General features: G+C 26.4%; 1 protein-coding gene across 1 annotated transcript; it reads left to right on the top strand.

Annotated features, from left to right (window-relative positions):
* Positions 1 to 828: 828 nt before the first annotated feature.
* On the top strand, positions 829 to 22,979 carry LOC107438601 (CCR4-NOT transcription complex subunit 9). The gene is made up of 9 exons (XM_016050919.4): positions 829 to 1,105; positions 2,148 to 2,266; positions 5,580 to 5,700; positions 10,529 to 10,616; positions 13,637 to 13,743; positions 15,183 to 15,278; positions 17,008 to 17,106; positions 19,057 to 19,148; positions 20,819 to 22,979. Exons 1-9 carry the CDS (start codon positions 1,082 to 1,084, stop codon positions 20,982 to 20,984), a joined length of 912 nt encoding a protein of 303 aa, XP_015906405.1. The 5' UTR covers positions 829 to 1,081; the 3' UTR covers positions 20,985 to 22,979.
* Positions 22,980 to 23,439: the final 460 nt, after the last annotated feature.

Raw genomic sequence — 23,439 nt, 5'->3', positions numbered from 1 at the left:
GTTCATACGTTCAATAGCAAATTTTAAATATTCCTCAGAAAAATCCAAATCATCTTGAGTGTTCATGGGGATATTTATTAATATTAATGTTCTTAAATCAGCATGGTAAGAGTTGACCAGAGCATGGTAGGAGAAGTCCGAGGTATAGTCAACAGTTGTGGTTTGTATTGTTGTTAATGTCGTTTGATTTTTACGCTTGCCAGAAGCAATCTTGTACAAAATAGTCTTAGGTTGTGAAAAAATATCTGTGCAACAATCCCTCCAAGACTAACATGTTACCTTCGCAGACTGTACTTACTAAAACACAGTTGAAATAATCAATTTTCCTAAAATCTCTTTTAAAGTCGTATTGTTAGTTCTTTGATATAATCTTCTTTGATATAATCTTCTTTGATATAATCTTCTTTTTGAATTAAGTAGCTTTCTTAATTCAGTTAGTTCATTATTCCACTATGAAACTGTTCTTGGTCTGTTTTGATTAGATTTCAGTTTTATTACTGGCATTGATTGGTTGCAGGTGTTCTTGATACAGTTCATATATTTAGAGACAAAATTGTTCAAGTCGCGTTAACCGTGTTTTTACGATCAGACCTTTGTGGGACTAGTGCTAATGAAAACTGAGCATGGATTGTTGGAAAATATTTTACTGTGAAAAACTTGCAAATGGGATTTCCGTTCGCAAGTGATTTTACCGATACGAAAAATTTACACTCAGTGAGAATGACACATATTTTTAACATGGAATCAAAACTATTCCTAGATGGCGTGTTCTAACGTTCCTTCAATGAAATTTCTACTATGCAAGCTATGTGCAGTTTCTAAAAATAAATAATGCTTTGAAACTGATCTTCATAATCGCCAACGTCAAGCTCGAGTTACGTTTAATTGATTATAATATTTTATTTTTGTTGAAGAATAAAAGGGAACATTTTTAAAACCAGTTGAATTCTTAATAGTTTTGTTTGAATTTCAAATAGTTTTGAAGTTTATTCTGAGTTTTCATCCTTGGTTGAATCTGATGACTTTTTTGTGTTCTATATTTTAAATTGAGTTATTGTCACGTACGAATAAATAAATAATAATGAATACCCTTGTCAGTCAACAAGTAAGGTTCTTTTTTTAAAAAAATAGCACTACAATGGTATAGTACTCTGTATAAGTAATGATAACATTTTGAAACAGACTGATTAGTAATTAACATTTCCCACTAATTACCTTATTTTTATGTGTTTGTTTCAGCTATTTTTTTTAAATATTAAAATAAACATCGATGGATGTGACCTCATAATATTTTTGAAGAATTGTTAAGCAAGAAAAATATGTATACATTAGTAGGGAAGTACCTAATATTGTGAAATGTGGCAGATGTGGGGATATTTCTGTATCATGATCTGTCGCGCCTACTACAATTGCCAAGATGCCAAATAGATTTTAAACTTGCAAATTTAAAAAAAAAAACTAACTTGTAGATGTTTGCTCGGAGGTAGCTACGAGTTATAGATTTCGAGTTGGTCCCTTTCTGTGATATTTTTTTAAGTTTCTCCTGGGCCTCTGCCCGGAAGTTGCCAAGATTTGTCTTATATTCTGCCACAGATCAGGATACGGAAACCTCATTGAAAACATTGAATTCTAGATGTTTTTTTAAAAAAAGAATTGAAAAATATCTTGAACAATACAGAAATATCTCCATACAGAATACTATTCTTAAAAGTAAACACAAATTTAACTATATTGTAAAGTTACGTGCTATTTTAAAATTGTGTTCAAAAGTAAAGTTTCCAAACAAAAAGGAAATTAGTTAAAAATATGTAACTTATTGTTTCAAAGTCATTGCTTAAGTTTGAATCCCCATGAAACTAATTGTTGGTTTCAAAGTTTGGCTAACTGTTAGTTGGTGTTTCTTGCAGAAATGATTTAGGTACATCTTGAATAATTATGAAATTAAGATACAAATAGTTATAGATTAAATACAAAAATAAATCAGTGTATTTATTTAAATTTTGATTATAGAAAATAGCATTTTTGTTGCTTTCAAATTGATATTGGTCTGAAAATATATTATAAATTTTCCTGTTGCAGTATTTTTTTTGTTGCCTGTTGTAGCTAAATAAGTTGAACATTAATTACTTTATATACTTTATGTGTAGAGACTAATGAATGCCCCTCAGTTGGCTAATTTGACTCAAACAGATCAAGATAAAGTATATCAATGGATAAGTGAGCTTGCTAGACCAGAAACTAGAGAAAATGCTCTTCTTGAACTCAGGTGTGTATTTTTGTTTTGTGATATTTTACACATTTTTATTTAGAGTTTATTTCAAAATTTTTGATATTATAATATCTATTCTTTTTCAATTCAAACTTTAAAGGGAACCTGTTATAATATAAGACTTGATATAGCAAAAATATGCAAGTTTAAAAATTTTTTATTACTGATTTGAAAATTGAATTTTATTGATACAGCATTTATCTAGAAATAAGTTTTTTAAATTTTCATGTTAATACATCAATAAAACTTGTTTGATCCATTTTCCAATCTAATTTTTATAATCTATATCAAGGCGCAAAATTAATTGTGATCTGTTTGTCCAGGACCACTAAAATTTGACCGCTGTAAAATAATTATTAGCGGTCTCTCAGCCTAGCAATTGATGTTAAAGCATGGTATGTTTTGGTGTTATGATTTCTTCTTTCATGCTGGTATAGTCTGTCTACGGTAAGAACTCCCTTCCACAAAGTCTGAGGCTATTTCCTGCTACGGAAACAAGATTGGCACATTTCAGGAAATATAACTTCTCTTCACTTTAAGGCTAACACAATAGACTGAAGAAAACAATTCCCTTTCTCTCGCCGACCCAAGCCAAAACCTGTCCTAAACAGTTACTCCACCCCCACCTAATAGTTATACCTTGTGACCATAGTCATAGTCACTGCCACAGGTCTAGACGAATGGCTAGGTCAGTTTTTACTTTAGACAAACTATTTGTGTATTTGTGACAAAATAATATATTTCAATATATTTGTGAAGAGTACATTTACTTTGCATAATTATTTTTCATTAAAATTCTCTTTAACTTTTTCTATTAAAGATATCCAAGATACATTAACATTAAACAGAGTAGTGAAAATGTATAAAGACTAGTATTCTTTTAGTTTTTAGTTCTATGGACCAGCGACAACATTTTCTTACTTTATGCCCTGTATATCATTTTTTTTTTGTTTTTAATGTCAGTTGTAAGTGAACTGACTAAAAATTGGCTGCTTTTCTTAAGAAAATGCTCTTTTTGAATTGCAATGAAATAAATTCCCCTGATGAAAGTGAGTGTTATATAGAGTGGATTGAAATAAAAAATATTTTTATTTATAGTTTTTGATCAATTATGTGATGAAAAGTTGCCTATTGTAATAAATATAAAAACAGCATAAAATCTGTTAATATCTACTATTCACACATCATGCTTAAAATAATTAACTTGAAAAAAAATCATGTCTGTTTTAAAATTTCTAAAAAATTTAACCAAAACTTTAGAAATGAGCACGCTTAATTTTTTATGCTTGTTTGATGGTTTTTATAACCTAAATAAATTATATTTTGATCAATAATTTAAATGTTTACTCTCGTGCAATCTTTTAGAAACAACACAAGTTTATCAATTTTTAGTAATTCTCAATGTGAAATTTTCCGTGCATTTTTTTGAAACCAAACTAACAATTTGATACATAAAAGTGATTACACAACAAGTTTCCCCAAACCACACCTTTCCTATCCAATCATCTAATTATTCTGTGTGTCATTCATATATTTACAACTATTAACTAAGATTTTCAATAGGACAGAATTTTTTGGCTTGCTGTATTGTTAAGGTTCCTTTTCAGTATCCACTATTCATATAATGTTTAATTTTTTGGAAAAATGGGGCAAAACTGATTTTGATTTTTAATGTTGTTCGGATATATCAGTTTTTAGCTTCATATCCATAGATTTTAATCCAATCCTTCGTCACAAGTTTGATACACTTTTTCACAGCATGCGGGTGACAAGGAAACTATGATATTTCACATTGTATCAGAATTGATGTGTGATTTAAAATCATTTTCACTTAAGTCCAGCTGCATTGGGTTAGAATAAACTACTTTAGAATTCAACACATAACCTGTCAATTAAGAATATCTATTGAACATATTAAATGCAATTATCTTGCAACATTGTCCAGAAAACTTGGCAAATCATGATTCTGCCTTTTTATTCAAATTCAGATCGTTAACTGTTGTTGACCTTTTGTTGTTTATAAGAAGCATCTTAAAAGCTATATAAACCATCCCAAGGAAAAAGACTTAAAACTTTTTAACTACCAAAAAATAAACTTCAATCTTCAGATTACTTTGAAATCATTAATTAAAATTCTTGTGTGGCATATTCTCTTCCAATGTGGCAAGACTTATGTGAAGATGATATTCAATTACTCATCAATTCTGAAACTGAATGCATGAGAGAAATACCAAAGTTTCCCTGTTTCTCCAAAGCTGTGGAAAGGCGTGTCAAATTTGTAACAGAGGCTTCAAATAAAGTATGTAAATATGAAGCTGAAGATGGATATTTGATCAAAACTTAAGTCTCGATCAGTTATGTCTCACTTATTAAAAAATCAGAGTCTAAATGTGTTGTAGATATATATTTATAAAAAAAGAACAGTAACAATACAGTAAACCAAGGAATTCCACTCCTTTGAAAATCTTTGTAAGTAGCTGTAAATGTAAGGTAAATACCACATTTAATAATTGGATGGTTGGGTAGGGTTTAGAAGGAAATCGATGGGCAACCATTTTCAAATGATGAGTTCTCTGTTGTTCTGATTTAAGGTAGAGAACAAAAAGATACACGGCGAAAATTATGAAAAATTGAACTTCTGTCCCCCCCCCCCCTTCTAAAACTTGCGTGAGAATATAATTTATATTGTTGAGCTGAATGTAAGGAGTATAAAAATTAATTTATTTAGGATATTTAAACTATTGAACAAGCATAAATTGTTAAAGCCTGTTTATTTCAAAAGTTTTAGTGAACTTTAAAAGTTAAGTTTTTATTGATCGTTAAGTAAGACGTGCTAACGAAAGATATTACCTGAATTAAAAATTATGTTTTTATGCTTATTACAATGTTTTTCGGTTAGCCAAATGCAAGTAAATTCAATTGTTTTTTTAAATTTTTTTAAATCATATTTAATTTTTTTTAATGTCCATAATGAATGAAATATAATAAATAAATAATGAATAAATAAGAATAAATGAATAAAATAAATAAGAATAAATGAATAAAAAAGAAAAAAAAATAGTTGAATGTACTTAAGCTAGGCTAACCGATATGTACCCTTATTACAATAGACACAAATAAACAATAGTCACATTTCTGCACTAGGAAGTTCAGAAGCTAACAAATTATTTTTTAAGCCTGAATTCAATAACTGAGCCAAATACTCATATTAATTAAAACAAGATTGAGTTATCAATGTCTGACTTCATTTATAATTTTTTGTCACTTATTAATTATTTTTTAAAATTTTAATGAAAAATTTTTTTTTTAGCAAAAAGAGAGAAGCTGTTCCTGAATTAGCTCCCATGTTATGGCATTCTTTTGGTACAATTACTGCTCTGTTACAAGAGATTATAAACATCTACCCAGCTATAAATCCTCCTTCTTTAACAGTTAGTAATATTTTGTTTTATTGATAAGCGCAGTTGAAGTTAACAATATCTTAATGGGATAATTATTTTATTCTTATAATATAAATAATCATGAGAAATTTTGGTTTCTTGTAAGTTATTTGTACAAATTAGTCAAGTATTACTGCTATAAATGAAATAATAAAAACTAGATTTGGCAGTTATATTTGTTTGTTTATATTTTTTCTGCATGTTTGCACATGAAAAATCACTTCAGTAGTCAAATTTTCACAAAAGTATATCTTTTTGCCATATTTATGCATACACGACTGAGAGACATAATATATTTTATGCTCAGTTTTTTTGTTAAAATAGTTTTTCCTCTTTATTCAATTGAGAAAAATTTTATATCTTATAGGTGTGATTTTTAATTTTTATTTACTCTATTTATTATTATAATAAATTTTTTTAAAAATTAATCTAAAATTACGCTTTATTTATCTCAGCTGAAATTGTTATTTATGACAAATGTGGCTCCATTTATGACAAATACATAAAATTAACCTTATGGACTGAAATTAACCTTATGGACCGAAATTAACCTTATGGACCTTATTTCTTAATTGCAATACAATAAAATCAAAATTACCTAGTATTAGTACTTGTTTAGTCTTGCTCGTCTCTTCTTTATAGTCGATACAACCACGTCAACTACATGATTTGACTGTGTATCTGTATTTCTATGTATTGTGTATCTGTATGGTACTTATAATAGTATAGACCTATTCTTTGTCTCTTATAAATACATTATTTTCAATTTCACAAAATTAATTTCTCGCAGTAGCCAAAAGATAAATTTGTATTGGAGGTTTTAAGATGCCTTTACTTATGTATGCATTTTTGTTATAAAATTATGATTGTTAATCAAACTTAATAACTCTACTGAGTTATATTTATTTATTTTTTAAATTTAATATATTTTTAGACTGTTTATTTTACCTTATATGTTCTCTTAAATTTTAATTTTTTTTGACATTTTGGTAAAACTGTGTTTAAGTGAGTGATACTACTGTAAAGTACAATGTAGCTTGATTGTTAGAATAATGATAATCTGTATAATGAACTATTATAGTATACAAACCCTTTTTTTAGCACAAACTATGCATATGGAAATACACAATTAACGAAAGAGGATATCTAGATTTAAATTTTTATGATAGGAACAATTGTTTGAAAAGTGTAATTAACCTTGGAATTTTGTTATAAATCAGGTGCTGCTAATATTTTTGGGGAAGAGTGCAATTTTTTGAAGGAAAAAAATGAGTGCCACTTCTATCTTTTTTAATGTGCTAAAAAATGCTGAAAATATTTAAAAAACATTTTGAAAGCTATATATAGACTGATGCAAATTGCGTATTTTTTACACGTTATTCCAAATCACAGAGATTAAAGGAATTTGTTTTTATTAAGAGCCATTTTTTAAAGATCAGTCAAGGGATAGCAAGTTTCATTCACTGTGGAGTAAAACTAACTTGAAAGAAATAGGTTTCTTTCAACCCAAATGGAGGAAATTGAAAAAACTTTTCTTCAAGAGGGTATCTAAACGAAAGAGGGTATCTAAATATAAATATTTTCTGATAGGAACAATTGTTTGAAAAGTGTAATTAACTTTAGAATTTTGTTATGAGTAAGGTACCCAAATAGAAGAAAACCCAAATAGAAGAAAATGAAAAAACTCTTTTTCAAAAAGAAATATCTATTATAAAAACAATTTTTTAAACAGTTTATAATTACAATCTTCTTTGAATAATAGTAATAATATCCATGCTATTTAATGTGCTGTTTTTGTATAAGTGAAAACTGAAACACTATGATTGAAAAGAAAAATTTCTTTAGAAATTAAAATAACAGTAGTGAACTCTCACTGAGATTGTTTAAATTGAAGCTATTCTTATAAATACATATTGCTAAACAAGTGTTTTGGTCATTTTTAGTTTCTTCCATTTTAACAAGTTTCTTCCAGTTTCCTGGAAGAAATAGGTTTCTTCTGGACGAACCGCCCACTCTGGTTCAGTCAATTGAGTTAAAACTGAATGTATAAAATAAAACTGAATAACTTGAAACCAGGGTTTGTTGATTTAAATCTGTTTGATCTAAATCACGATTTAAATCGTGAATTAAATAAAATGATTTTTTAAAAAAGTCATTAATTTAAATCAACTGATTTTTTATGTATATATATATTGATTTTAAAAGTTGAAAAACAGTGTTTTAAATTATTGATACTTTTATTTTCTTTTCTTAGTTTTAAAATTTATTTTAAATAAATTGCTGCATAATTAATTTTAGTTAACAAAATTACTTTCTTTCTTGGTGTGGGTTGAATTCCAACACATTTGAAATTTCATTTTTAAAAATCTTTTGATTGTTGAAATTGAAAGTACAGATTAAAGTAAACATTTAATGCTGTCTTAATATTGACTTGCATAGTTGTAGAAAGTAATTAATAAACATGAATTTTTTTCACAAAAATTACAAATGTTAATTAAAATTCTACCTTTTGATTGAAAAAGTATGGAATTAAAATCTACATTATATTTCATTGGTGGAAAATGCATATTTCTAAAGCTTGAGGTTATATTAAGAAGAAATTACCCTAATATGCCAAAAATAGAAGAAAAAAAAAATGCTGATGAATTCAGATATTTTTTTCCTGATATAGTGTCATTCTATTAAATTAAATAACTCAGAATTTGAATTGTGCTGTTTCTTTTATCAATGAGTATTTTTTTTCTCATAATATGCTTACAGTATCTTTGACATTATCATATTTTCTATAAAGAAATTTTGTGAAAAAAATTCCAATGAGTACATAGATTTAAATCTTTTCTTTTTAGCTTAACTTATTTATATTGATATAGAATTAAAAATGAATATTTTAATATAAAAATATATAGCTTAAATATTTATTTATTTTTTGATGAATGACTAAACAAAATCTGTTACATTTATTTTGTCATTTTAAAAATCAAGAGAAAAAAAAAAAGAAATCATAATTTTAAATTAAAATTTTGGATTGCTAATTCTAACTTTGTTTTAATAGTTAAAGTATTTTTTGAATTCTCTATTTTATCTAGTCTTTAAATTTCAATTATGCATTTGTTTCAAATTGGATGCCATGCATTCAAAGCTATGTATTATAATAACAAATTGGTTTAGGTAGTTAGAGCTTCTAAAATATTGTCATAATATAGTTTTAATATTAATTTAATTTTGATTCAACACTTATAAAGTTTTTTTAAATCATAAATCAAAGTTCTTACAGCGTATTTGAATAACTAATAACTTAAGTTAATAATAAATATTAACTAGTTAATAATAAATATTAACTAATAACAGACTTGTCACAATAGTTTTGGAAAGAAAGCTGAACTTTGCACAGTAACATAAACTGCAAATTAACTGATTTCTTGTTAAAAAATGAAACCATAAAAATAACAAATTAAGGGAAATATATTAAATAAAATTTATATAACATTTATTTTTTAATTATTGATAGTTTTCAAGATATGACTGTTAGTTATTTCAAAATATTGTTTTTTTTATGAACTCTCAATTGGAATAATTTCTTACTGTTATTAAAATTGTAATTTGATTAACATTTTTTAAATGAGAATAGTGTTTAGAAGTAAAATTGTTTTAGTAATTTCAAATGTAACTAAATATTTAAAATAAACTATTTTGTAAACAACCCGTCAGTCTTATTCTGTGATTAATAAATTGCTTATTTAATTAAAATCATTTTAAATGAACTATACAAATTCAAATTTTTGGAACAACTAATCTTCATGTTACAAGACTATTTCATGTTCTAAAACGGGTAATTATGTATGTGATCATAATTTTCCATTTTTGTCATCAGATGTATTTTTAGTTCATTAAAATAGTTTTAAATGAACTTTACAAATTAAGAATTGTCAATTATATTATGATGTAAATCTGGAGAAAAAACTGAAGTCCACTTTCTTGAAAAGCTATGTCTACTTTCTTTACTACACATTTTGAGCTATGTCTAAAATAAAAAGTTCATCAAAGATATATAACTGTTTCAGTCCCTGGAGAGTTGCTGGTTATAAGTAGGTCGTATGTTTTTATAATTCAATAATTTTCCTAAAATCAGAGATGATTGTGCTTCTGAAAATCTGAATTTCCCGATTTTTTGCTAACTGCAATCCAAAAGTTTCCAGAAATCCAAGGTCCATAAGCTTCAAGAAATCATTGGTCACATTTATGCATAAAAATTCTTGTATGTTTTATATAAAAATATTAGAACTATAATTTATACTTCGCATCTCTTTCATTTGTAAATATTTTTTCTGGTAGAATAATAAATGTGATTAGAGATAAAAGTAAACTTATACATAATTATTAATTTAAATTATGCTGCATATAATTAATTTAGAATTTCATGTTTTGGAAATATCAATGATTTAAATTTATAAAGACGTAAATTTTTTGAAATGCGTCATTACTGATTTTATTCTAGAAATTTTAGGTTTTATGCGTTGGGCTCACAATCACCCCTGTAAAAGTACATTCTGAGGACGATTTAGGCTTTGAATGTAAAATTTAAGCCCCTCATTAAAAACAAAGCACAGTAGCTGTAGACTTAGTTATTCTTTTTATTCAAAAATTGCATGCTCAAGATTAACAATCAAATTTCACAGACATATTTTTTATTTTATTTTGGTAATAAAAAGATTAAAATTGGAAAAGAAATAATATTGAAAGAAGAAAAACTTAACTTTTAAAATTTGAATTTTATTGTATATAATTATTATACATTAGTTTTTTTTTCTTGTTATTTTAGGCTCATCAATCTAACAGAGTTTGTAATGCTTTAGCTCTTTTGCAATGCGTTGCCTCTCATCCAGAAACACGATCAGCTTTCTTGCAAGGTAATTCTTGTGTCACTATATTCAAATTGGATATTTTTAATGCATATATCCTTTTACTGCTATCCCTCTGCTTTTTGTATCCCATCTATCAAATATTTATTGTTTGAACAATTTTTACATTACATATATTTAAACGTATGATGTAACTTATGTCATATGATTATGGAAAGTCCCTCGTTAAACCAGGCTGCTCCCTAAACCAGTATTGGCTAAAATTATGTGTTAAAGTGTGCAGGAAAATTAATACTGTTAACTATTATTTACAAGAATGAACTAGGAAATGACTTCTCAGGGAAGACACTAGGCTTTCAAAATCCCGGGTCCCTGGGACCCATGACTTTTAAAAAACTGGGTCCTTTTGAAAAAAAATGGGTCCTTTACATAAATTTTTAAACAAATACAGTAGAGAACCATTTATCCGGTATCCAGAAAACCGGGAAAAATTTTGCTCGATTTTCCCACCATTTTAAACTAGAACGAAAAAAGCGGAATTTGGACTCATCCTTGAAGTTGAGTAGAGGAAAATGTAAGGAAGGGGAAAATTTTTTTCCCCGTTTACCCAGAGAAACGTCATTTCCTCTGTGACCTTGAAAGCAGGGAAGGGAGGAATGTTTTATTTTTTCCTTTAGGCCGTCAATCAAACTCAAGGGTGTGGCATGCTGATTTCGTTTTCTGCTTGATTTACGAGGGGGGTGGGGAAAATGCATTGCATGCATATCAGTGAACAGAAAAAGAAAAATATATTTATTTGACATCAACTAATAAAAATAAAATCTTTTTCTTTTGAATAAATTCTCATTCTTTGGAAGTGCTGTATCAATTGGTTGCGGTTTTTCTTGGTGTGGAATCACATCTGCAGTAATTAAAAATGTTGTTTTTATCAACCAAAAAAAAATAAAATAAGAGGAGAATTGTTTATTAATTTAAACATAGGATTATTTTATGAAGCAGATTACAGTTTTGTTTTTCTGATTCCACTATGTTTGATTTTTTTTCTTTTCGCGATAAATTTCGCACTCAATAAATTAATTCTTTCTATTCATAAATTTTATCATTAGGTTTTTTTTTTTTTTTTGAATTCCGTTGATTTTGCCTTGTTCCGGGTTTTAATATTTATGCTAGTGCCTTTTTTAACTATTGTTTAAATCATTATTTTTATTTCATTGTCTGGCAAAGTCATACTTAAATAATATGTTATTAGCTTTTTAAGATTAAGAAATTAAAAGTAAATAACTAAATGTAGCACACATCCTATAATGTATTTTTATTTGAAAGCTTATCTTTTACAATCACGAATAAAATTGGGAAAGCATTCAAAATAAAATAAAAGAGAGAAAAAATCTTTAGTACTCTTGAAAATATTCCTGTACGATGCGACCGCCAGCTATGAATTTTTCGCCAAAATGGAAACCCCCATCTTGGAACAAGTTTTCAGAGCCCAAACAATAGACTAGCTCTCTCTACCCTAATATCTCCTCTAAGTGCTATAATGGTCAACATTTTGAGTCATAGAACTGGTTTCCCACCTGTGTGTCTAACATGTGTTGGTCTAACTCTGGAGACAGGTTTTTTTTTTTTTTTTTTATACCGAGGATGCATACAGATTTATTTTTTGCGTCCCAATTTTTCGATTTTATTAAAATGTTTCGATATCAAAGATTAAAAAGTCGGGAAATTTATAAACTTTCTTCAAAAATTTACGCGTCCCGCGGGACGCGTAGCGATCATTTTTTTGCGTCCGATTTCAATTTTTTGCGTATTTTACGCGCTATAGCACGTAAATGTCTTCCCTGCTTCTATTATAAAATAATTTAAATAAATTTGTTGCACTTTGCCACTCATTTAGCACAAAGATACGTTGTCAATATTTTTTAATAAAATAATAAGAAGAAGGCAATATAAAGAAGGGAATTTTTACAATACTTTCAGTTTTATTGCAGTGTATAAAATAGATACAACCACAAAAATGAAGAGATTCTAAACATAGAGAAACATTTGAGCATTCTATACAAATGCATGAGCAACAGAAAGTGGAATTTATTCACTGAAATAAATAGCAATATCTTCTCTTAGCAATATTTTCGCCATCAAATTTTTTATTTCTCTCAAATCTTAATTTGTCAACTGGTTTTGTGTCTCTTGTTATGGAATATGTGGGATGTAGCATTTTTATTTTTTATTGCTTATTTATGTACAGTTTTTAAAGGATTTAGACAAATGGGATTAATAAAACATTTTTAAATTAAATGAAATTTTTAATAAATTAAGTACCTTGTTTAACTCAAGATATACTAATAGTAACAGAGATGTTTGCTTTTTTTCGTCATTAAACCCCAAAAGTTCATCAGAAATTTCGTCATTAAACCCCAGATTTTATCTTATTTTTCATTATTATTTCATTTTACATCAGGAATCTATTTTAAGTAGCAAGCTTTTTAAAAAATCTTATGATTTCTTTGGCATTTTTATAAACAGGTATCCAATGAGTTTTTCATTTAAAAGCCACAAGTGTCAATTTTACCATGAATTGAGCAAGAAATTATTTTAGAATTTCAGCTTATATCTGTGGCAGTATATATATATATATATTTAAAATAATTATTTCAGTAAATATTATTTTTTCCTATAGTTATTAGGTGTGAACTGTTCCCTATTTAGTATTGAAACAATTTGAAAACTTTTAATTTTGCTCTTCACCTTTGGCAAGCATGTGCTCATTATTTCTATATTTTAATCTGATTGTTCACACTTAAGGAAAATTTAATATCCAAGAAATTTTGAAAAAAAAATGAAGATTAATACATTAACAGCATTTTTTTTCATTCCCTACAGTTTAAGAGATGCTTGAAATACATTTGTCTGGTATATTTGTAAGTAAAATAATTGTTAATCTACTTGGGTAAGTTCTTAAATGATGCTATAAAAATTATACTGGATTGTACTTTTTGGTATTAGTTTTTTAAGCTTAAAATAAATTTTTTTTATATTTTGATATTTAATTATTTTTAATTTTTTTCCAGCGAATACACCTCTTTACCTGTACCCATTTCTGCATACCGTTAGCAAAACAAGACCATTTGAGTACTTACGATTAACCAGCTTAGGAGTTATTGGAGCCTTAGTTAAAGTAGGTTTTAGACTCTGACACTTAAATATTTGTTTTTATATTGTAATGTAGTTGTAGTTAACCTTATCAAGGTCATTGAGATAAAAGCTGTCAATGTATTGTTCGCAATAATTTAAATCGCTAAAATTATAATAATTTTATCTCTTAAACTATGTAGCTTTTAATCAGACTTTTAAATTTCAAAATTTTATTAAATATAATGATAAAGTAGATTGATTAATTTTAGATGTTCGTATGATAACCATTTTTCTTGTGTAATCTTCTTGATCAAATTTATTTCTTAACCCTTTAACCAAGAAAAACCAATTTCATTTTTTTTGTTAAAGACAATTAGAAACAAATGTTTCACTGTTGTGCTTTTTAGAATTCATGGTCAATTGTGTAGCAAAAAATATTTTTGGGACTTATTTAAGTCTGATGCATGCATTTGTATATTTTTCTAACTTAAGCTATAAGCCTTAAATAAAAAAATGCAAAATTTAGGTTCAGGAAATGTAACTTTTTGAAATTACGAGAGTGTGCTATAAAGGTTTTTGAAGCGAAGGTGCATGATGACTCTAAATTCTTAAAATAATATTTTGCTATGTATAGTTAAAAGTCAGTTAATTATCCAAGAAACTGCTAAATTTTCATATTATTGAGCAAATCAATAAAAACATAGTTTCAGAATTTGAATTAACAGCGGTTCATTTGTCTGGTACTACTAAAATCGGATTAGAAGTACCTTGAAATAATAAGTAGTGGTTTCCCAAACCAGTAGCCAATCATTATCAAAAGAGTCTAAAGGCAGTTTTTGCTCATTTTTGTCACAATATCGTATATTTAATCATAATTGCAAGTATTGTAAATGTTGCAATTTTTAACCTAATTGTGAAAACTATTTGCTATAACTTTAAAACTAACATGAGATATTTCCTTTGAAATATGAGTTGCTGTTTTTTTTATAATCACATTCCATTCCATCCACTCCACCACATTCCATTATCATCACATTAGTTCATTTTTTTAAAATTATTTTCTAATTTTTTTATTATATATTTCTAGAAATATTTTGAAATACCCTTATCATCAAGCATTTTTATATTTAACTTTTCAAAATTAATAAAAACTAATTAAAATCCTCTTTAAATTCATGGATTCAAAAAGATAGAGGTCAGGTACTGACAGTTTGTATTATTCAATATGATTTGTTAGGGGGTCATTCACTAATTAGTTTTGGAAAGCTATATCTTGTGTTAATTAAATTTATGTTTTTGTATATCATTTTATTTCCCAAGACTTTTATATTTATATTTATGGCTATATTGTGATTTGTGTGTCTCGTAAGTTTAATCTTGAAATAGTCTAGAAACAAATTTTTTCTTAAAAATTTATATATCAAGTATGGTATTTATTATTTGCATTCTACATAATTCACTTTTTTTTAAATTTTATTTTAGACTGATGAACAAGAAGTTATTAATTTCCTCCTTAGTACTGAAATAATTCCACTTTGTCTGCGAATTATGGAGTCTGGTAGTGAATTATCGAAAACGGTGCGTCTTTTTCTATTTCTACTTTAATATTTTATTTTAATCATGTAATTTTACATTTATTCCATTGTTTAAATGTGATTAATGAATATGATGCTTCAGAATTGGTGAGGTTTAATATTTATGAAGGAAAAAGCATTTTTAATACACCTAATAAAACATTCAATGATAAGTTGCATCTGAATGCACTTTTGCCCTAGATAGCAGTACCTCTTCATTCCTTCTTTAAATAAACTATTATATTTTTTATATTTTATATCCATCATTGAACAGCCGAACCAATTTTTGGTTTACGACTACTAATGTTCAACTCTGTAGCCTTGTAATTTTGAACCAATCCAGAAGACAAGAATCGTTGAACAGCCACGAATCAGTACCCCCAAAAGTATTGATTTATTATAGGAACATGGAGGACTTAGCGACTCGACAGATTTAATGTGCATCAGTCACCATTTACTACACGGGGAGTCTTCGGCCCACCAGGGATCAAACCCATGAACTCTTGGACATGGGCACAGTGCCCTACCAACCAGGCTATCCCGGCCCAAATAAACTATTTGTAAAAAATCAGCTTCTAGTTCTAAATCGTGCTGATACTTTATTTTCAAAATTCATTTCATACATTTATATTCCTTTGCATCTTTTTAAGACTTTTTATTGGTTTCATTTACTCTGCAACATTATATATTTCTTGCATAGATAACATGACATGCTTTCTTTTTACGGAAGTTTAAACCTGAATGGCCAAACTAAGCTGCACTAGTAATAATTAAAATAAACAAATTTTTTTTATCCCATTTCTTTCTGAAAACAAAAGCAACTAACTTATATAAACTTGTTAAATGGTTGTTTTTAATTCACATTAAATAATTATTTCTACGTAGTTATACATGATTTCCTTAAATTTCAAAAAGAATTTTGTTCTTTAAAATTGTTTAAAGCTATAATTGAATTTATTAATGTAAAAAATAGTTAAAAAAAATTGCAATACAAGTAAAAAAGAAATTCTTATTAGGCTTATGATATATTTGACTTATCATTAACTTCCAGCTTTACTTAAAACACCATTTAGCCAGGATTAATTTTCTGAGATGCTAACTTTAAATAATGGCAAAAATGTGATTTTTATTTAGAAATATGTAGTTTATAAGAAAGTAAACTCATAAATGCAATAAAATATTTTTGTTTGAATCTCAATTATTTAAATTTTATTAAATTTTTTTATAGTTATTTTGTATTTTGATGTATATTAAAAAAGTATTGGTATTTGAAAATTATTTGAAAAATTTTTTAAACATTTTTATAGTATTTCTTCACATTTTAGTCATAAAACAAAATCTACCAGACTCAAATAATGAGATATTTATATGCTATAAAATTTTCTTAAAGGTTACTTAGATTGAATTTTGTAGCTTTCTTATGATTTTTCATTGTAATTAAAAGCTCTGACCCACAAGGATCAATTTAATTATATTTTCCCTCAAGCTTTCAAGTGTTTTGCAAAAGCATACAAACTGTAAAATTAATTTGAAGAGATTGTTTAAGTGGTCAAATTGTATCAAATGTCCAATATATTAGACACTGGGTTTTACGAGGTTAGATGAGTAATGATGATTTCATGTTTTGTAATATAACTATATTTATACTAAACTGATTATTGTAATTATAATTTGTACTATTTTATGTAATATAATGGCCATTTTTTTAGCATATTTGTTTATTTTATGTTTAGGTAGCAACATTTATCTTACAAAAGATCTTATTAGATGAGACTGGCTTAAATTATATTTGTCAGACATATGAAAGGTTCTCTCATGTGGCCATGATTCTTGTAAGTGATTTACCTATAACTAATATTTTTATGTTCTTTGCATCTGTAAGTTGGTTGGTCAGGGAAACATTTTTAGACTAAAGTCCAGTTGTCCTATGCTATTAAATTAAAGGATAACATATTTGAAGAGTTTAGAGCAAAATAGAGATAGGCCACACTTTTTTCAGAAGAATCATTTTTATATAAAGAATTCTTTAATATCATTTCCAAATAGATTCTTTAAAAGCTTCAATTATTCTTTTTAGATCTGATTACAACATCTTATTCTTTGGATGGGATGGAAAACCTGGTGTTTTTCACCAAAAAATGTTCTAAAAAACTTGAAAAATCTATCCTTATATTGCTTTAAGCCTGTCATTTCTAATTGGGTATAGCTAAGAAGCAGAATGTAGTTTAACATTTGGTGTTTTTTGAGTTGCTTAAAACACTACTATTGGACTTTATTCAGATATTACCTTAGCATATTTTTGACTATCCCATAGATAGCAAAATTTAAAATTTTCAAATCGGGTCAAATTTTGAAATTTATTTCTTTTGCATAATTAATGCTTTGTTGATTTGCAATTTCACACAGAAACTATGTTATGAGTTCCACATTGTTATGAGATTGCCACTATGTTATGAGTTCCTCACCAGTCCACATTGTTCAATGTTAAGATTAGTTCTGACTGAACTGATTAAATATTAAATCTAATTAATAATCAAATTTGTGACTTTGTTATTTCCTTCATAATAAAATCTACAGCATGAATAAGTTTTCTACATGTGATTTTTAAATTAAAGTTTATAATTAAAAAAGAAAGACTATTTTATATTATATGTGTTTATTAGTGTAAGCTGGTATGTTTATATCTGTTTTGTTTATTGTCTTAAACTGTTTTGAGTTCCTATAGTGTGCTAAAGTGCATTTAAAAAGGAATCTCTTCTAAAAAAGAAAATTATTAAAAACATTTAAAAATTTTTTCTTTATGATGTTTGTTAGATCTTAAGTATTCTTTCACGAGGTCCTTCCCTTTCTGTTACATAAGTGAACGAAAGAGAAACTTTTAACTATAGAAACAGAAAACATGTAAATTATAATGTAGACGAGTTTCCCAATATTGATTCTCTAACGTCAAATCTTCCGTAATGAAATAGATAATTTGATAGATTTTATTAAGTTTTACTTTTTGTTGAAAATTTTAATTTAATGTCTTTAAACTTAAGAGGACCCTATACCATGGGAGGAAATTTTCATGGCAAATTCCATTTCACCTCCATCGGCAGTTTAAAATTTACAGTTTCGAGAAAAAAGTAAGACAAACCTTGAGTCAACCATTAAGTTTCAAATGCTGAAATTTTTTTCTTCAAATGATTAAAATGTAAATTTTTGCAAGATTATGTAATATCTTTAAATTGTTCTATGTAATTCTGATAATTTTGAGTAATTATGCCACAATTTGTTTGCTTTTTGATATTTGCTTACCTGAATTCACTTTTTCTATACTTTAAATTACTTAAGCAAATGAAAGAGAACTGACCATGAGGTTTTTTTTCTGTGGCATAGAGTCCTCTTAACAGCACTTATAGATTTTTTTAGCAATGCAAGTTTGAAAACTACATTGTAAAATAAAAATTGTACTCAACTACAGTTTGTTTAAAAAAAATTGTTATATTGTCTTAGAAAAGCAAAATTGTGCATAGATGATACTGATTTTGTTAACATAAAAATGTATGGTCAATGGTAAGCAAAGATTAAAAAAAGTGTTTTTTTTTTTGTAATCATCTCTAAGTGTTGTTATTTAAGTTGAGTCATTCTATAGCCAATTTTTGTTTGATAATGCATGTTGGTTTCTTGTTTTTATTTTCAATCAGTATTTTTTTCTCTCCCTCAATTTTATCAATATTATTCAATTCAGTTTTTTTTTAAATGTGCTAATGTTTTATAATTTTTTCTTTTTGGAATATTAGGGTAAGATGGTGATCTCTTTATCTAAGGAACAATCTGCACGCCTTTTGAAGCATGTTATCAGGTGTTACTTACGTCTATCGGATAATCCAAGGTACAGTAGTTTTTCAAATCTTAAAAAGTGCTTTAATATTAATGTGTAGAACAGTAATCTGTTTTCATTTTTTAAAAAAACTTTTTGGAATGACTGCATACAGTCTACTTTTTCATATGACATTGTGACTGAAAAGTACTTATTTTGTATTGTCAATTAGAAAAGTGTTTTTTTTTTGTTTAATTATTTATTAACTAATTGATTGTACTCTACAAATATTTCAGTAGCTATAGTTTCAATAATATTTATTTTTAAATTCATAAATTAAGTTTTGGTTAAAATTTAAACTAAAAGTTTTTTGTTCAAATTTCACACCATCCTCGAGTTTTAGAAAAAGTTAAAATTTGTAAAATGAAACAGAAATTTTTATTTTGTTATTTCTGTTTGATATCACAATATTTGATATCAGTAATAAAATGTTACTGAAAAAATACAAAATATTATAATGTCTCTTAAATAAAACACACTTTTTTTTCAAATGGAAATTTTTTTATTTTCTTAAACTTTTTCAGTTTTTATTATTTGATCAAAAATAATGTTTTAATTTACTATTTAATTTTATTCTTTATTTCTTCATTTTATTTTTTCCATTGAAGTTTTCTTTTTCATAAATAAGTACTATTTTCAATTTAATACTTTTTTCCCAATCATCTGAAGTTGATACAATATTTAAGATAAAGAAATGAAATACTATTTTCATTTTGGAAATAAAAGTGCTTGTCCTATAATTCCTACTTCTTGAAATGCCCTAAAATTTTATCTTCTTTCCTAATTTTCTTTAACTTTAAGAAGTATTGTGTGGTATACTTTTTATTTATTTAAAAAGAACTCAGATACTTAGTAAATATTCTAACTCAGAACAATTACAAACTTTGAATTTTAAAATCTTAATTCAGGGTGAGTGAACACTTTTTTCCCCATAAATTTTGTATCTATTTGTTTGATGCAGCTAGGTATATTAATCAAAATTTGATTTTGTGTTTAGATTTGTTATTATGTTAGTTTAATTAGAATAAGTACAATTTGGGGTTTTTAAATAATAATTTCATGCTTTAAAATCATCAATGTTATCTTTAAATTTTGTGAAATTAGTGCTCAAAAGTTTTCAAAATTATACTCTACTTGAGTATGATTTGAGTATTAATGAGTTAATAAATATATTGTATCAAATATGATAAAAAGATTTTTTATTAAGTTTTTTTTCGTTGTTGCTTATTTTGGGACAAAAATAACTTTCATGTTCTATTTTTCATTACTAAAGAAATTTTATTTTTAAGAAGGATGCTTTTTTCTTTTCCCCTCCTCTGAAAAAAGTAAAAAAAAATTTTTTAATGCCACTTTAAATTTTTTTTCTTTTTTCAACAGCAAACCGTTAAATCACAATTCTTCTCAAAATTGTTAAATACTAAATGGGCATGAAACCACATTGAAAAAGGCAGTAAACTATAAAATTGCAAAGTCATTTTCTAATATTACTGAGAGAAAATATGATCTTAGACCAAAAAAGAAAATTAAGAATAATCCATCAAAATACTACACTAAGCGTTCAAAAGTTAATACTTACCTTAAAATTTGCCTTTGTGTGCCATAAATTTATCTTTTATTCAAATTTAATTTATTATTTTTTTTTTAAAATTGTGATTTTCAATGTGTGCTTTGAATTTTTTTAGGGCAAGAGAGGCTCTGCGCCAATGCCTACCTGACAATTTAAAGGATAACACATTTGCTACTTGCCTTAAAGATGACAAATCAACTAAGCACTGGTTAAGTCAGTTGCTAAAAAATCTTGAAACTGCTACACCAGTGACAGAAGAGCGCCTTGCCTATAATATGTAATTTTATTAACATCATCCTGTTTAAAAATAGCAAACAGACCAATCTACTGTTTCTAATAAATATTGAAATAACTTGGTAACCTTTCTACAAACATTTATAAGGTCATAAAACATTAATTTATTTTTGCAGTTTTTCAATAGTATAATCAAAGTAGCTAGTCTTATTCAGGTGAAATTTGGGAAAAAAAATTACTACGCTATTAATATATAACTTTTTTTTTTATAAATGTGATAAGAATATTTTTGTGATAAAAATGAATTTCATCACAGTTTGAGAAAGGTGATTGTAGCTAGTGTGTGTATAGATAATCTATGCTATATGGCTTTTTCATTACCATGCTAAATGTTTTCTTATGGTGAAAGGCATGTAGGATGTTAAGCTATGTACTTTTAAGGAGTTGTTGACTAAAAAAACTTATAAAATGTAAATATTTTTGTAAATACATGTATCTTTTAAAATATTTTGTAACATGTTGCAGATATTGTATGATATAGATTTGCTCATAAAATATTTCTTTTTATTGTAATTAGTATACATGTTTCTCAAAACAAGTGAGCATACATTTTATCAATGTTTTTTTTGACTTTGAGAATTTTTTCCTGTTTTTTAATGTTTAAGTATTTTATAATAGCGTGTGGAATAGATGAGCCATTAAACATGTAATAATTTAAAGCCGTTAGCTGATATTTCTTATTCTTCCGATTTCCTTTTGTGTATACTGCAATTTTTGTGTATCTTAATATAAGTGAAGTTTTTTTTCTTTTCTTAAATTAATCAAAATTAATTTTCCTATCATTATAAAACATTAATGCATTTGTATAACAAAATAAAGTATGTTTAACTTTAAGATGTTAATGTTTAGGCAATGATCAGTAATTAATTAAATAACTGATTTACTGAGTTTGCAGAGTAAAATTTGCTCCGAAAGAAAAATAAAACTTCTTATATATTTACTTAAATTTTCAAAAGTATTTCTTTACTTGAAATTTTATTGGTTTATGACAAACATTTTCTCTCTTTTTTATTACTTTTGTTTTGTAGTAATATATTTGCATTTATATATATCAATATATATTTTTTCTTGTGAAATTTTTCTAAGAATCTTACACAAAATTTCATTAATGTTTAATTATTATTTGGCTTGCACATTTTTTTTTTGTTGAAAATTATGCCTCGATTTCGCTACTCATTTGTGATCTATTCTAGTGTACATAACTTATTTGTTTCTTTTTTTTATTGATAAATTATATTTTGTTTCTTTGTGTATTTTTTTCCGTATATGCTACTATCTTACAATCTGGTACAAATATTTTTTCATCTAATTTCCAAATTGCCTAACTTTTTAATTTCTTTATTTTTTTTTCCAATAACAGTTTTTTTAAAGCATGTATAAATTTTTAATTTATTTAATGTATGGAGACAATAATTCTTCAAAATCAGAGGCATTTGATTGATAGCATTTAATGTTATTTAACTTATATTTTAAAATATATATTTAAAAAAAAAATTTGGTTCTGCTTTTTTGTTAGATTTATTATTTGGTACCAATTTAAATCGTGGTCCTTGAAAACAATTAGTGCCAAGAAAATATTTTGCATCAAAAATTGCATATTATGCAATGTTTGAACTAAGTGATTCTTTTACAGCATGCTCAACATGTACTTATGATATTTTTGAATTTCTTTGAATGTACTGTTGATAATTTAAGATTCTTCAGTTATGTGTGCATAATACAGGAAATTTGCAAATGTATTTGTTCATTGTGTTTGTGTCTCTATTTGTATTGTTTTTTGAAATTGTTGAAATATATGATAATTCTTTTCCTTTTATCTTCATTTAATGACAAAGTATTAGGATTATGGAAAGAATAAATTGAACATTTAGATGAATTTTCTTTGAGAAGAAAATATATGCTTTGCATTTTATTTAAAATAAACTGCAATTGTATAAAACTGAAATGTTATTTTATTTAAAAAATAAATTTCTGTTTTACTATGTGTTGTGAATTTTTTTTTCCTTCAAAAATTTGACCACCCCAGGGCACACTTTTGTGATGGCTATGGCACACCCAGGGTCTCCGAGCTAGACCGAAGGATTTTTCTGCTTCTCTCTTGCGATGGTTCTTCTGTTTTTAGTTTCTGACTTTCTACCAAATAAATACATTGACTTGGGGAGCAATATTTTATTTGCTATAAACACTAATTATAATTTTCAGATTTCAGATTTTCATATTATTGTTGGTTTAATACTTTTTACAATTTTTCTGATTTGTTAGTTTTTTTAAAAATCTTCATTTAAACTAACTGGTTGTGACATCTCTCTTTTGTGAGATGTTTTTACCTCGGTTCGCTCAGTTATTAAATCACTCTTAATGATGACATGGAATTTTTTTCATATATATTATTTTAGGTTAAGATTCTTGATTATTTAAATATTTACAATTAAATATCAACGC

This window comes from Parasteatoda tepidariorum, chromosome 10, assembly GCF_982258835.1.
Source record: "Parasteatoda tepidariorum strain Cologne lab strain chromosome 10, Ptep-v5.0, whole genome shotgun sequence".
Taxonomy (NCBI): domain Eukaryota; kingdom Metazoa; phylum Arthropoda; class Arachnida; order Araneae; family Theridiidae; genus Parasteatoda; species Parasteatoda tepidariorum.
Note: the sequence above shows the minus strand (reverse complement) of the source record. Positions and strands in the feature narration are given on the sequence as shown.

What these genes read in the sequence shown, in the direction of transcription:
- LOC107438601 (XM_016050919.4), top strand. Translation starts at nt 1,082, where the DNA reads ATGAATACCCTTGTCAGTCAACAA. An exon ending in AATGCTCTTCTTGAACTCAG is followed by an intron (nt 2,267 to 5,579) that starts GTGTGTATTTTT and finishes TTTTTTTTTTAG; the next exon opens with CAAAAAGAGAGAAGCTGTTC. An exon ending in TAAATCCTCCTTCTTTAACA is followed by an intron (nt 5,701 to 10,528) that starts GTTAGTAATATT and finishes TTGTTATTTTAG; the next exon opens with GCTCATCAATCTAACAGAGT.